General features: G+C 40.3%; 1 protein-coding gene across 1 annotated transcript in view; it reads left to right on the top strand.

Moving 5' to 3' along the window:
* Positions 1-14069, top strand: part of ubr3 (ubiquitin protein ligase E3 component n-recognin 3) — a 202964-nt gene that overhangs the window by 108510 nt on the left and 80385 nt on the right. Inside the window, 1 exon segment of the mRNA XM_052029328.1 lies at positions 12948-13097. Coding sequence (XP_051885288.1) covers positions 12948-13097 — 150 coding nt within the window.

Below are 14069 nucleotides of genomic sequence, written 5' to 3'. Positions count from 1 at the left end.
TACATTATGCATTAGCATCCTATTATGTCTTTTTAAAAACATCACATTCTACTCCTCAGGCAAGAGAACTGTCATTTGAGTCCAACCAACACATTAACTACAATACTGGAAGTGTTTGGCTTACTTCAAATTATTTGTAAGTGCACAGGACTTAAGTGCCACTTTCAATTTTTATCACTGCCACGCTTGTACTAAAACCTGTTTCTGCCAATAAAGCTGTGTTGCACGTCTGATCTATTTAGAATCTACCTTGAGAGGAAGTCAGCTGGAAACATTGGAAATTGGATTGCTCCTTTTGTCAGTAAAAGTAGTTCCATCCTCATTTGGGAACATGAGAGTGGAAGGTATTTAGCCCCTGTGACTACTCCACCATTCATTCCAATGAAAGATGGAATATTTCTAACGATGTGTATTGTCTGGATGATTCACCACTCCTAGTTCAAAGGTACAGACATAGCAAGTCTTTATCCAATCATTCAGAACATGTAAGGGAGAATCTCTGAGACTCTCAGATCAACAAAATACTGTCATTTTTAAAAACATTTGACACGTTGACAGTTGATTAATGGTTGACAGATGGTGATGTGACCATACAAGGGTACTGCCATTGCAAAGCTGATTTTAGCACGTTACTCTAAACACACTGTATGTGGGTCAGGAGGGAATATCTGTGTCTTTCACTAGACCCCATTCTCAAAACATCTGTGGAGTCTTTCCTTTACCTTTATCTTCCAATTCTTGAGGGAGTGAAGCAGTTAGTATTCTTGTGTCCACTGATCTATCTAAATCTTGAATGCTATGGTTTGAACAGCCACCACTGGGGCCATTACAGTCCCTGACTTTTTGAAACTCGGCTATATGTTCCAACAAACTTTGCAACAGTTTAACAGTGTAGGATTGCTTTTTGAACAATTGCTTATCCGATTAGTACATTTCTTTAACTGCAGCACATACGGTTGGTGATTTTATACACCCAAGTCATCCTATCATAATTAACTTAGAATAAGAACGTTAGAGGCTGGTGTTTAAGTGACCAAAACCAACCCCCATTAACCTACACCTAAATAGCAATTATTTTATCTTGAGTACATAGTATATTAGGCCAGTGGTTAGAAAGTGGACTTTCTCTTGTTATATGCCAATATTTGGTTCTATTTTCCATGTACGTACCTTCAAGGAGCTTTTCAAACAACAAACTTATCAAAAATTGAATTATGTTGCTCTTTAAGTGTTTTTTTTCCAGGAACTATTTTCGATCATTGATTTGATCGTTCCATTCATAGAGTCATACAGCATGGAAACTGGTCCATGCTGACCTAGATTCCCACCTAAGCTAGTCCCATTTGCCAGCGTTTGGCCCACATCCCTCTAAACCTTTCTTATCCACGTACTTGTCCAAGTCTCTTTTTAAATCTTTCCCCTCTCACCTTAAACCTATGCCCTCTAGAGTCATGGAGTACCACAGCACAGAAACGGGCCCTTCGGCCCATGCAGGCCATGCCGACCTGATCTTCTGCCTGGTCCCCTCTACCTGCAACCGGACCATATCCGTCCAAACCCCTCCCATCCATGTATCTATCCAAATCTCTCTTAAATGTTACAATTGAACCTGCATCTACCACTTCTGCTGACAGCTTGTTCCACACTCTCATCACCCTCTGAGTTCCTATCAGATTCCTCTTAAATATTTCACCTTTCACCCTCAACCTATGTCCTCTAGTTCTAGTCTCACCCAACCTCAGCCTGCATGCATTCACCCTATCTATACCCCTCATAATTTTGTATACCTCTATAAGATCTCCTCATTCTCCTGTGCTCCAGGAAATAAAGTCCTGACCTATTCAACCTTTCCCTTTACCTCAGGTCCTCAAGTCCTGGCAACATCTTTGTAAATTTCCTCTGCACTTTTTCAAGCTTATTGATATCTTTCCTGTGCGTAGTTGACCAGAACTGTACTCAATACTCTAAATTCAGCCTCATCAACGTCTTATACAACTTCGACATAACATCCCAACTCCTGTATCAATGCCTTGATTTATGAAAGCCAAAGTGCCAAAAGCTCTCTTTACGACCCTGTCTACCTGTGGTGTCACTTTAAAGGAACTATGGATCTGTATTCCTAGGTCCCTTTGTTCTACTGCACACCTCAGAGCCCTACCATTCACCGTGTAAGTCTTACCCTGGTTTGTCCTCCCAAAGTGTAACACCTCACTTGTCTGCATTCCATCTGCCATTTTTCAGCCCACTTTCCCTGCTGGTCAGGATCATACTGCAAGCTTTGATAGCCGCCTTCGCTGTCCATTTCACCCCCAATCTTGGTGTCATTTGCAAATTTGCTGATCCAGTTTACCACATCATCATCTAAATCATTAATATAGATGATAAACAGACCCAGCACTGATCCCTGCGGCACACCACTAGTCACAGGCCTCCAGTCAGAGAGACAACCATCTACTACCACTCTCTGACTTCTCCCACTAAGCCAATGTTGAATCCAACTGGCTACATCCTGAATGTAAAGCAACTTAACCTTCTGGACCAGCCTCCCATGTGGAGGTTCAATCATTCTATTTGGGGTTAATATTTGGGGACTGGAAAATTGCAAGTTTTACTCTCCTGTTCAAGAAAAGGGTATAGGAATAACCCAGTAATTACAGACCAGTCAGTTTTACCTTAATGACAGGAAAAGATCTAGAAACAATAGGGGAAAGAATTAGCTGTCACTTGTAGATAACAGAATTTGAAGCAGCAGCGAACTGTGAGGGGTTGGTCATAGAAAAAGTCCTGTAAACAAACTGGTGGAAAGGGTAGATAGGTGGTGCATGACATTTAAAACTGAGAAGTATGGACGTGTTGCATTTTGGTAGGAAGAAAGAGAAGAGGCAATATAAGTATAGGGGACAATTCTAAAAGGGTTAGAAGAGCAGTGGATCTATTGGTGCACATTTAGTTGATGCTAGCAGGGACAGTTGAGAAAGTGCTTTTAAAAAAAGCCTATAGGAACTTGTACTTTTTAATCAGAAGCATAAAGTACAAGGATGTCATGATGAACCATTTATAAAACACTAGTTTTGGCACAACTGATGTATTACATCCATTACTGAGTGCCACAATTCAGAAAAGACGTGAAGGCTTTGAAGAGGGTGCTGAGGAGATCTGCCAAACTGATTCCAGAGGTGAGGGACTCCAGTTATTAGGATGGCCTGGTGAAGTTGGGTTGTTCTCCTTGGAACAGAGAAGGGTGTGCCTTGTTTGAATATTTATAGTCATGAAGGATATAGACAGTCAATAGAAACTTCCCATTGGTGGAAGGGCCAAAAACTGAGGAACTTAGAATGAGAACCAAGAGAAACACGACAGAAGTCTTTTTTGCACAGCAAGTGGTTGGGATATGGAATGCATTGCCAGAGGTAAATGTGGAGGAAAATTCAATTGTAGTGTTCATAAGGGAACTGGATACATCTGAAAGGATAAGTTGCAGGGCTATAGGAGTGTGGGAGGACTAGTTGGATTACTATTTGTAAAGAGTTGGTTGAAAACCAATGGGTTGTGTGGCTTCCTTTTTTACTGTAATGATTCTGTGATATCGCAGGTTGAATAAAACCTTTGCAGATACCTCTTAAGCTCTTGTAGAGGAATGAGTCCAAGTTTTCTGTAAGTTCCCTCTAAAGAGTCTTTAACTCCAATGTAACATTATAGTCATTGAAGCACTTGATGAAATGTGCTAAGCTACAGAACCTCCTTGCATTGTGAAAGGCGTCCATGATTGCGGGTCTTTTTACTGCCAGCCAAGAACTTTATTGTTTCTCTGCTCTGATGAATTTAAGTTGATGACTGATGTTCAGAGTCCAAAAGTAAACTAGCAGTGATGAATTATCCTCCTATTAATGTGTGGGGAGTACATCATGTGTGTATTTGAAGTCGATGATGAAGTGAAGTTGTGCCACATATTTCTTGGCCAGTACAATGGAGCTCCTATGGAGGGCACCATCAAAAAAATATAATTCTTTGTCATTTGTGGGCTTCCCCTACTGCTTCACAGGGTCATTACACTGTACATTGTATACATGTTGGTAATTAACCAAATAGTCTTGGTGAGATCCAAGCTCGGTATTGGTGAGCAGTATATTGGTATGTGACACTTTTTATACAACTGTCAATGATGTCTTCTATCAGTTCGCTCATAATTGAGAATAGACTGGTTGGCTAGTATTTAGCTGGATTGGATCTGTCTTGTACTTCGTAAACAGGGCATTCCACTTGGCTGAACCGTACAGAGAATGTGGCGCATACCTGTTGGTGGATCGCTCAGCGGATCGATTGTGAGAGCATGGCAAATATTCATGCACGCAGCTGCTGGTTGGTCACTCTACAGAGTGATGACACTCTCCTACGTGAGGAATGTTACTTTTGGCATAGGACTTCAGGGACTTGTGTGCTTTTTGTCTCTGGCCTTCTCGATGATCTACAGCTGTAAGTTGCTTAGTTTCTTTGGCTAACATGATTCAGTAAAAACGTTTATTCTACTGCCTGTTGTCGTTCGTGCTCCATGCATACATAACAATTGGCAACGAGGATCAAAACAAGAATGGCCTCTCTACTTCAAGCACCCAATCCATTTTGGGCTGCAACTATGGCAAAACCAACACTGGAAACCTGGCTACAATGGAAGAAAACCTTCCAGGACTACATCGAACTTACCAATCTTAACACTGTTGGAACTGGAGGAAGCAACAAAACTCAAGCTGCTTCCTATACACTTGGGAGAATTTGGGCAGAAATACTTCGATGCTCTGCACTTTCAGAACAAATCTGAATTAACCAGCACGTCTGAGGCTTTAGACAACGTTTGGGGACACAGGACAATGTCTTTATGGTATGTTTCAGGTTCTTGCAGCTACAACAGACCTCTGACGAGAACCTAGATAATTTCATCACAAGATTAACTCTGGCTGTGCAAGAATGCGAGTACAAAGATATGTCTCCGAACAAATTTGAAGAAGCGATTGATTGTCAGAGTCTATGATGAGAAGACACATGAGAATCTTCTGTCCGTAGAGCACAATTTGTCCTGGGGCAATGCATGCTCCACAGCTTGTCACAGGGAGGCAGTCAAGAGAGGCCTTGCGCAGATTCAGCCACCCCCATCACCACTTATTCAGGCAGCATTGGAGCGAGAGCCCCCTCCCTAAAATGTCAATGTTTGCCAGCGTTTGCAGACCCACAGCTTCCAGTCAAAATCATGTCAGCTTTCACAGAGATGCCATCGCTGTGGTGAAAGTCATTCCAGTGGTCAGACTGCAAGCATCAAATGATCGTCTGCTGGTTCTGTCAGAAGGTAAGGCACCTTGAAGGTGTGCTTTGGAAAGCAATGTGTCGCGGGAAAGTGACAGAACTCGACTATCAACTCTATGCAAGGAGACGACCAGTGCAAAGAAGTGGACATTATCTTCCAAACCCATGAACTGGGCAACCAGAACCTTGATTACACTCAGTGGACAACCAGCCCGTGAAATTTGAACTGGATACTGGGTCAGCCATCACCTTGGTAAGCAAATCATCTTTATGCCAGATTCCAAAACTACAACCTCCAAACTCTGTGTTCTGCAGCTATGTCAAAGATGGCATCAGTGTACACGGTGTATTCATGACAGAAGTGGTCCACCACGGAGGCCTGTTCCACTTACCAGTGCATGTTGTCAGGGGAGGCCAATGGCCTAATTCGCTGGGCAGAAACTGGATTAAGAACATTCCATTGGTGCTATTCTATTATCAATAGTATTGGGGGAAACCTTGCATTGAATGCTCTACAACAAAAGCACCAGCATGTATTCCAAGTAGATGCTTCGGGTCAATACCATGGTCTGGCGGCTGAGTTCAAATTTAAACCAGCAAAGTTTTACAAGGCCCGTCCAGTGCTGTATGCTATGGGCCTAAAGGTAGAAGAAGAACTTGACTGCCTACAGAGAGTGGATGTGACGGTGCAGATAGAATGGGCAGCCTGACCGTACCTGTCCTCAAGTCCGATGGATCAGTGAGCATCTGCGGCGTCCTCTACTTCCTCAGGAGGCTAAAGAAATTTGGTTTGTCCCCTTTGACTCTCACCAACTTTTACCGATGCACCATAGAAAGCATCCTATCAGGATGTAGCACGGCTTGGTATGACAACTGCTCTGCCCAAGACCGCAAGAAGCTGCAGAGAGTTGTGGACACAGCCCAGCGCATCACGGACACCAGTCTCCCCTCCTTGGACTCTGTCTTTACCTCTCGTTGTCTTGGTGAAGCAGCCAGCATAATCAAAGACCCCACCCACCCAGGACATTCTCTCTTCTCTCCTCTTCCATCGGGTAGAAGATACAGGTGCCTGAGGGCACGTACCACCAGACTTAAGGACAGCTTCTACCCCACAGTGATAAGACTATTGAACAGTTCCCTTATACAATGGGATGGACTATGACCTATGACCTCATGATCTACCTTGTTGTGACCTTGCACCTTATCGCACTGCACTTTCTCGGTAGCTGTGACACTTTACTCTGTACTGTTACTGTTTTTTTTACCAGTACTACATCAATGCACTCTGTACTAACTTGATGTAACTGCACTGTGTAATGAATTGACCTGTAAGATCGGTTTGTAAGACAAGTTTTTCACTGTACCTCAGTACAAATGACAATAATATACCATTACCAATAATCGAGGACTTGTATGCATCCCTGTCGGGGGGGGCCAGGAGTTCTCAAAGCTAGACCTGAAACATGATTACAAACAGGTCACCCTGGATGAAGGCACTCGGGATGTTGTGACAATACACAAAGAGACCTCTTTCGGTACAAGTGGCTACAATTTGGAGTGAGTTCTAAACCTGGTATATTCCAATGCCTTATTGACAATTTAGTGAGGGATATTCTTTGGGTCTGTGTATACCTTGATAATATTTTAGTAACCGGTACATCAGAGTCGCATCATCTGGAGACACTAGACTGAGTACTTTCCTGTTTGGAGGAAGCCAGCTTTGCTCTAAGGAAAAAGAAATGCACATTTTTGGCTGACTCCGTCAATTACGTGGGCTTCAAAGTTAACAAAACGGGTCTCCATCTGCAGGAGCACAGAAAGCCTTAGAAGGGGCTCCACATCCATGAAACAGTGGTGCAATTACACTCATTCCTGGGATTAGTCACGCATTACAACCGATTCTTCAATTAATCAGCTACAGTGTCAAAGCCCTTATACCGATGACTCTAGAAGGATGAACACTAGGTATGGTCAAGAATCGAGCAAAAGGCATTTGAACAAATAACGCCACCTCCCCACCCCCCCAGTTTTTCGTCTGTGTTGGTGCATCATGATCCCGAAAAACCGATTTAGTTATGAAATGTGACGCCTTGTCAAACGGCATCGGGGCCATCCTCCTACATCAAATGCCTTGTGGAACACAGATATCTATTGCTTTCACTCCAAGGACAATGTCTCAAGGAGAGATGAATTATTCACAGCTTAACCGAGAAGCCCCAGCTATTATGTTTGGCATCAAACGCTTCCATTTATACACACTTGGGTGGCCCCTCAAAATCTGCACAGATCATAAGCCTCTGCTAGACTTACTGGGGGAGACACAAGGTATCCAACAAGTGTCCTCACCGAAAATGCAGTGATGGGTATTGGCCTTATCCGCTTACTCTCACGCAGTGAAGTAAACCCCCGGAAACAAAAGTGTTGTTGCTGATGCCTTAAGCAGATTGCCATTTGTCAAGGGCACAGCATCTGGCACTCCTCGGTTCAAGGTTGTTCACCTGTTACAAAGACTAGATGAAACACCAATCAAAAGTCACCTCATTAGGCTGTGGACAGCCCGTGATCCACTTCTATCTCAGGCAAAAAGAACACTACAGGTTGGTTGGCCTGCCAACCTTTCACCCGAATTTCAACCATTTACAAATTGCCAACATGACCTGAGCCTACAGGATGGCTGTATATTCTGGGGCATTTGAGTAATGTTTCCCCCTCAAGGCAGCAAGCACGTACTCTGCATGATGCTCACCCTAGTTAGAATGAAGGCACTTGCGAGAAGCCATGTGTGGTGGCCAGAAATTGACACCGATATTGAGAATATGGTGCGCATCTGACCTATTTGTCAGAAGATACAAAAAGCATCACCAAAGGCTCCCCTCAAACCATGGGCCTGGCCCGATTGGCGGTGGAAGTGCATTCACATTGATTATTATGGAGCATTCTGGGGACGTGTGTTTCTGGTTATTGTGGATGCCCATTCGAAGTGGGTAGAAGCATAACCTACTTGTACATTGCGTTCCTCAACAACTACTGTCACTAAACTATGATTGGTCTTTGCTACATTTGGTACTCCAGAAACGATCGTATCCGACAATGACCTGGCTTTCACAAGTGCAGAATTTAAGGAGTTTGTAGAGAAGAATGGTATTAGGCACCTGACAATGGCTCCATATCGTGCAGCATCAAATGGCCTGGCTGAGCAAGCAGTGCAAACGGTGAAACGAGGCCTTTCTAAGCAAACATAGGGTGACTTGATGACGAAATTAAGCTGTTTCCTTTTCCATTACTGAATTACCCCAAACAAACTAACGGGCCAAATTAATGTTTAAGCGCACTTTATGCACCAGATTCGAACTCTTACGGCTGGCCGTCCAGGAATGAATTTGCTGCAAACAAGAGGCCATGAAACAAAAATATGATGCCCGCATTAGGCAGTGAACCTTTAGTGCTGATGACCAAGTCTACGCAACTCGCGCACGAAGAAAACCGACTACTGGCCGTCGTCCGACGTTGTAACAGTCAAGTTGCAGAACTTGAACTGGCAGACAGACGAATTGTCAGGCGACATTTGGATCATGTACGTTGGTGAGCCGACGGACAACCCAGTGAAGCTACAGAAGCAACCCCTGCTGACAAAGCAACCGTTCAAGCGGGTGCTCCATCAAGAGAGGAGGACCTTTTACAGCTCTCAGACCTTGGCATCAGCTAATCAGGAAGACGCCAAGACAAAGCTGCCCCCCCGCCCCCCCCGTGGCGGTGCACAAGGGTGCGTCAGCCAGTCAACTGATACTAGGCAGGGTAGTGACAGAAAAGTCATTTCATCACTTTCTATGTTTACCTAACTTATTTTCTTCCCCTGCAGTTTCCTTCTATGGGGGGGGGGGGCATGCACCTGTTGGTTGATCACTTGGCTGATCAGTTGCGAGAATGTGGCAAGTACGCATGTGCGCGCCTGTACTCATTCCCCCTCCTGCCAGAGCAATGACACTCTCCTACATGAGGAATGTTACTTTTTGTGCGGGACTTCGGGGACTCGTGTGCTTTTTGTCTCTGTCGGCCTTTCTGATGATCTAAAACTGTAAGTTGCTTAGTTTCTTTACTTTGGTTAACTTGACTCAGTAAAAACATTTATTCTGCTGCCTGTTGTCGTTCTTGCTCCATACATACGTAACAACGGCTAGCTCTGTAGTGCAGATCTTCAGTACTGCAGTTAAAATGTTGTCTGGTCCACTAACTCTTGCTCTCAGTCATTTCTCATGTCACCTGCACTAAACGAAAACTGAAAATGCCTGAAAACTGACCTGTGTTGGAAATCTTGGGAGGGAACAGAGATGGATTGTCTATCTTGCTGTTTTTGCTGTAGCGCATGCATGTACTCCTGCATTGCAACTTTACTGAACTGGATCCACGTTTTTAGGAATGCCTGTTCCTACTCCAGGCATGATGTTCGCTCTCCTCATTGAACCGTGGTTGATTCCCTGACTTGTTTGTAATGATTGAATAAAGGATCTGCTGGGCCATGAGATTGCAGATTGTGGTGGTGCTCATGTCTGCTGCTATGCCTCATGGATACCCAGTACTGTCAGGTTTGTTCTGAGTTTATCCTATTTGGTACAATTGTAATGCCACAGAATAAGATGGAAAGTGTCCTTGGTGTGAAGACAAGAGTTAGAGTCTAAGGACAGTGAGGTGGACTAAGTTTTCTTTAGGTTTTGATTTAGTAACTACAACTTCAGGAATGCCTATCCCAATTTAAGACAATTTTGACTAACTCCTTATGAAGAAAATGTGTTTCATCCTAAGCCTTGGGCTCTGTAAGCTTTAACATTCCCTCCGAGATATTTTAGTTTTCTGAAGGCTGTTGGGCATGTATTCCTGTTCCAGGGGCAATTGAACCATTTATGCTTGGCACAAATGTGAAATTAAATTGAGATGTGTGTGAACTCTGACAGACAAATTGAATAGATTTTCAGGTACCTGTATTTGCTGTGCTTAAGGACAATTTATATTCTGATAAGTTTACATTATATTCTGATAATTTAGTGATAGATGGAAAAAAAATTGAGACCAAGTTAGATTATGACAGTGATCCAGATGTATGTTTTGTACAATTTGCTTTCACAAATTCTTTGCTGCTGTAAATTAATTAGGAATAAATTTACTAATTACTTTTGCTTATGTGTAACTGGATTACCATCTGGTTATTTTTCTGATTTTTGAATAACTGAAGGCTTTCTGTTAATCATACATAAGCTGAAGAAATCAATTTGACATTAATCTGACATGGTAGCCTTGGCTAAGTTACTTTTCAGTCGTGCCAGATGTAATTGACTTCAAATTTGTAAGGAGTTGGAAACATTGTCCATCATTTTTCGTGAGGATCCCATTTTGTTAGCCTAAACAGTAATCATATGACTCGAACAGCTTTTGCATGAAATTTAGCTTATTTGAAAGTTTAAATATTTAGAGGTTTTGTGTAATACTACTTAAAAATAAATCTTTTTAACCATGTGATATGCTGCTTTAAATTAGTCAATTTTAAAAGCTGTGCTGGCAGAGAGTATAACGTGGGCAGTCACCTTACTGAAGATGAAGACATGCAAAATTTTGTCATTTTTTAATATATAAGAGTAGTCCTTTTAACCAATTTCTCTTGGCTCTATAAAAGTCTGATGGATTACTTACAATATTCCTTGTTAATATGTGTTAACGGACGTCACATACAAGTGGATTAGAAGTGAGTCAGCCAGTTTACTGTCCCTCAAAGCTATGTTCTGTGGATTCCCAATTTTCTTTTCCACACAGTACTGATTTAAAGTGAAAGATGTCAGCAGTAGTTTGTGCCTAGTTGCAGTATGTTGTTAAGTCATCAGATTCTTTTAAATACATGAGTAAGCTAGATGAGTGCCACTGAGTTTCATTGTACTCTCTGGATTTTGGAAGTTGATCTGTTTGCCTCATTTTCTCTACTAAAAAGTAATTAAAGTGAGTGATCAGTATGAAATTCTTGAATTAAAATCTTCAATTTCAAAGCCAGTATAAAATTGTAAACAATTTCAAGTTATGCTAGAGATTCTCAGCAGGCAAGGCAGTAACAGTGGAGAGAGAAACAGTTTATGTTTCAAGTCTTCATTGTGGTTTTTATGAAGGATCATTGACCTGAGATATTTCTCTCTGCTGTGTGAATCTCCAGCATTTTCTGGTTTTATCTCAAATTTCCAGCATCTGTAGTTTCTTGCTTTTAAATTACCTGAGTTTTCACTTTGGTATGAAATATATTTGGTGGACAACTTTTTTTTTGTTTTGCTTATCTGGATGAGTTATAAATGGCAGCCTCCATGCTTCTCCGTGCTCCCTGATTAGTAGCCCAGAAATTTGCATAGACAATTCTGCTGCTCACATTATTTACAAAAGTAAAATTTTAATGGTGTTAGAGCATCCAACAGAGTATCATCTTTGCTATATATATATATCTTCCATATATATATATATCTTCCATATATATATATATCTTCCATATATATATATATATCTTCCATATATATATATATATATCTTCCATATATATATATATATATCTTCCATATATATATATATATATCTTCCATATATATATATATCTTCCATATATATATATATATCTTCCATATATATATATATCTTCCATATATATATATATATATCTTCCATATATATATATATATCTTCCATATATATATATATATATATCTTCCATATATATATATATATCTTCCATATATATATATATCTTCCATATATATATATATCTTCCATATATATATATATCTTCCATATATATATATCATATATATATTATATATCTTCCTTGTCAACAGCATCTTCAGTTTTAAAAATATTTTTTTCTTTTACAGACAGATAAATATTCCACCCCTGGTGAAATGCAACCGAGAAAAGTTAAATTTTATTTTAAAGCAACTATGTGATTATCTTTTGAATGAGTCCGAGGACTCCCTATTCCATAATGAACTGGGGAAAGAATTCTAACTAGCTTTTGTAAATATTTTGTGTTCTAAACATTCCTAATGTGATCATTAAATTACTGGAAGCATTTATTATTATTTATCGTAGCCATAATTTTGAAGGTCACCCTTGACATTCTTAGCTTTAGAAAATATTTCAAACTCAAATGCACGTAACGTATTAATGTTTCCAGCGTCAATGTGTTTGCACTCCAACTGATACAAATGGGGAAGTTTAATATTTGAACATTGGAAAAAAAATGAGGATAGTCCAGTGAATGAATTTTTTGAAGTATTTTAATGGAAAATATTGTGATGAAGGGAGCAAATTTGATTAATTACCTAAATAGTACTGAACAAACCTGTTAAATGTATTCTATGATTTTTACATTCTAAATCTACATTACCTTCTGATTAATGGATTTGGTTTGCTCTTTCGTATGATCAAATAATTTGTCATTTTTAGGTTGAGTTGGAGTGCATATTTAGGACAAAAAAAAACAGTTGTGTCGCTTTTCTTCATGAACCAAAATGGAAGAAGTGATGTTTTTATTCTGATGATGCATCTTGCTAGGCACCATATAAAATTCTAAGCCTTTTATCATGCAGTTGTTGTTTTCTTTATTTGAATCCTCTTGAATGGCTATCTTTCAGAATCACCTGACAGTGACGTTGCCATGGACATAGGATCATCAGAAAAACAGGATTCAGAAACTGTGTATGACTGTGTAATTTGTGGACAAAGTGGTCCATCGACAGAGGAAAGACCAACTGGATTAGTGGTTCTATTACAGGCTTCATCAGGTAACTGTTTGCATAAGTTGTAAAGTTTATTTTGTACATTTCTTAGTATATTTAAATAAGTTAAATATGAAGAATATTCTATTGTAATTTGGCTCGGCATATGCTGTACTGTCAAGAGGTAAATTGCTCCTGCATGTAGCATGTTAAATTATGATGACACATGATTTCAAAAGAAAATCTAGCTGTGTTGCATGGAATGCTTTCATCCCTGAAGCTGATTTTCGTTTAATACTCTCAAGGCATTAGATGTAAAGGTCAGAGAACTAACACAATGATTCAGAGTGGTATGCCAAAACTAATTTCTCTGGTCTTGAAAGGATTTTCGTTAGAGATGTTTAATGAGGATTGCTCAATAATAGCTATTATTTATAACTTCAGTACTCCACTATAAAAATAAAAACATTTTGAAATTAGATTAAATTGCCAGGTTATTTTTTTCCCTATTTAGGGAAAACTCCTTTTCTCATTGCTTTTGCCTGGTTGTGCTGGCCTCTGCTGTAGAAAGTGGAGAACTAGTCACTTTATTACTGGAAATATGGAAGTTGGGGAACTGGATAACAATGTTTAATTCACTGAGAATGGCCTGCTTAATCTGTTGGCCATTCATGAAGGGGGTCTAATGCTGTGAAGCCCATCTGTGACATGGAGTCCAAATGAGCAATATCATCCATGCTCTTATAATACAATGACACTTCTAAAAATACAGAAAGCTTTTGCAGGCTGTCATGGATTGGTTTTCTTATCTAGTCTTAAAGTTGATATAAATATATTCCTAACAAAATGGAACAGAATGAAAATAATATTGGTAGATATAATCATTGGTTGCTGCTGAAATAATCTGTGGCATTTTGTTTGTTTTCTTAAATGTTACTAGATCTTATCAGCTGCTGCCTAAAAATTTCTACTTCAGCCTCAAGGTGTTTTAGCACCTTAATTCCATCTGATATATGGATTACAAGGGAAATTTGTTGG

The sequence above is a fragment of the Pristis pectinata genome, chromosome 1 (genome assembly GCF_009764475.1).
Source record: "Pristis pectinata isolate sPriPec2 chromosome 1, sPriPec2.1.pri, whole genome shotgun sequence".
NCBI lineage: Eukaryota > Metazoa > Chordata > Chondrichthyes > Rhinopristiformes > Pristidae > Pristis > Pristis pectinata.
Note: the sequence above shows the minus strand (reverse complement) of the source record. Positions and strands in the feature narration are given on the sequence as shown.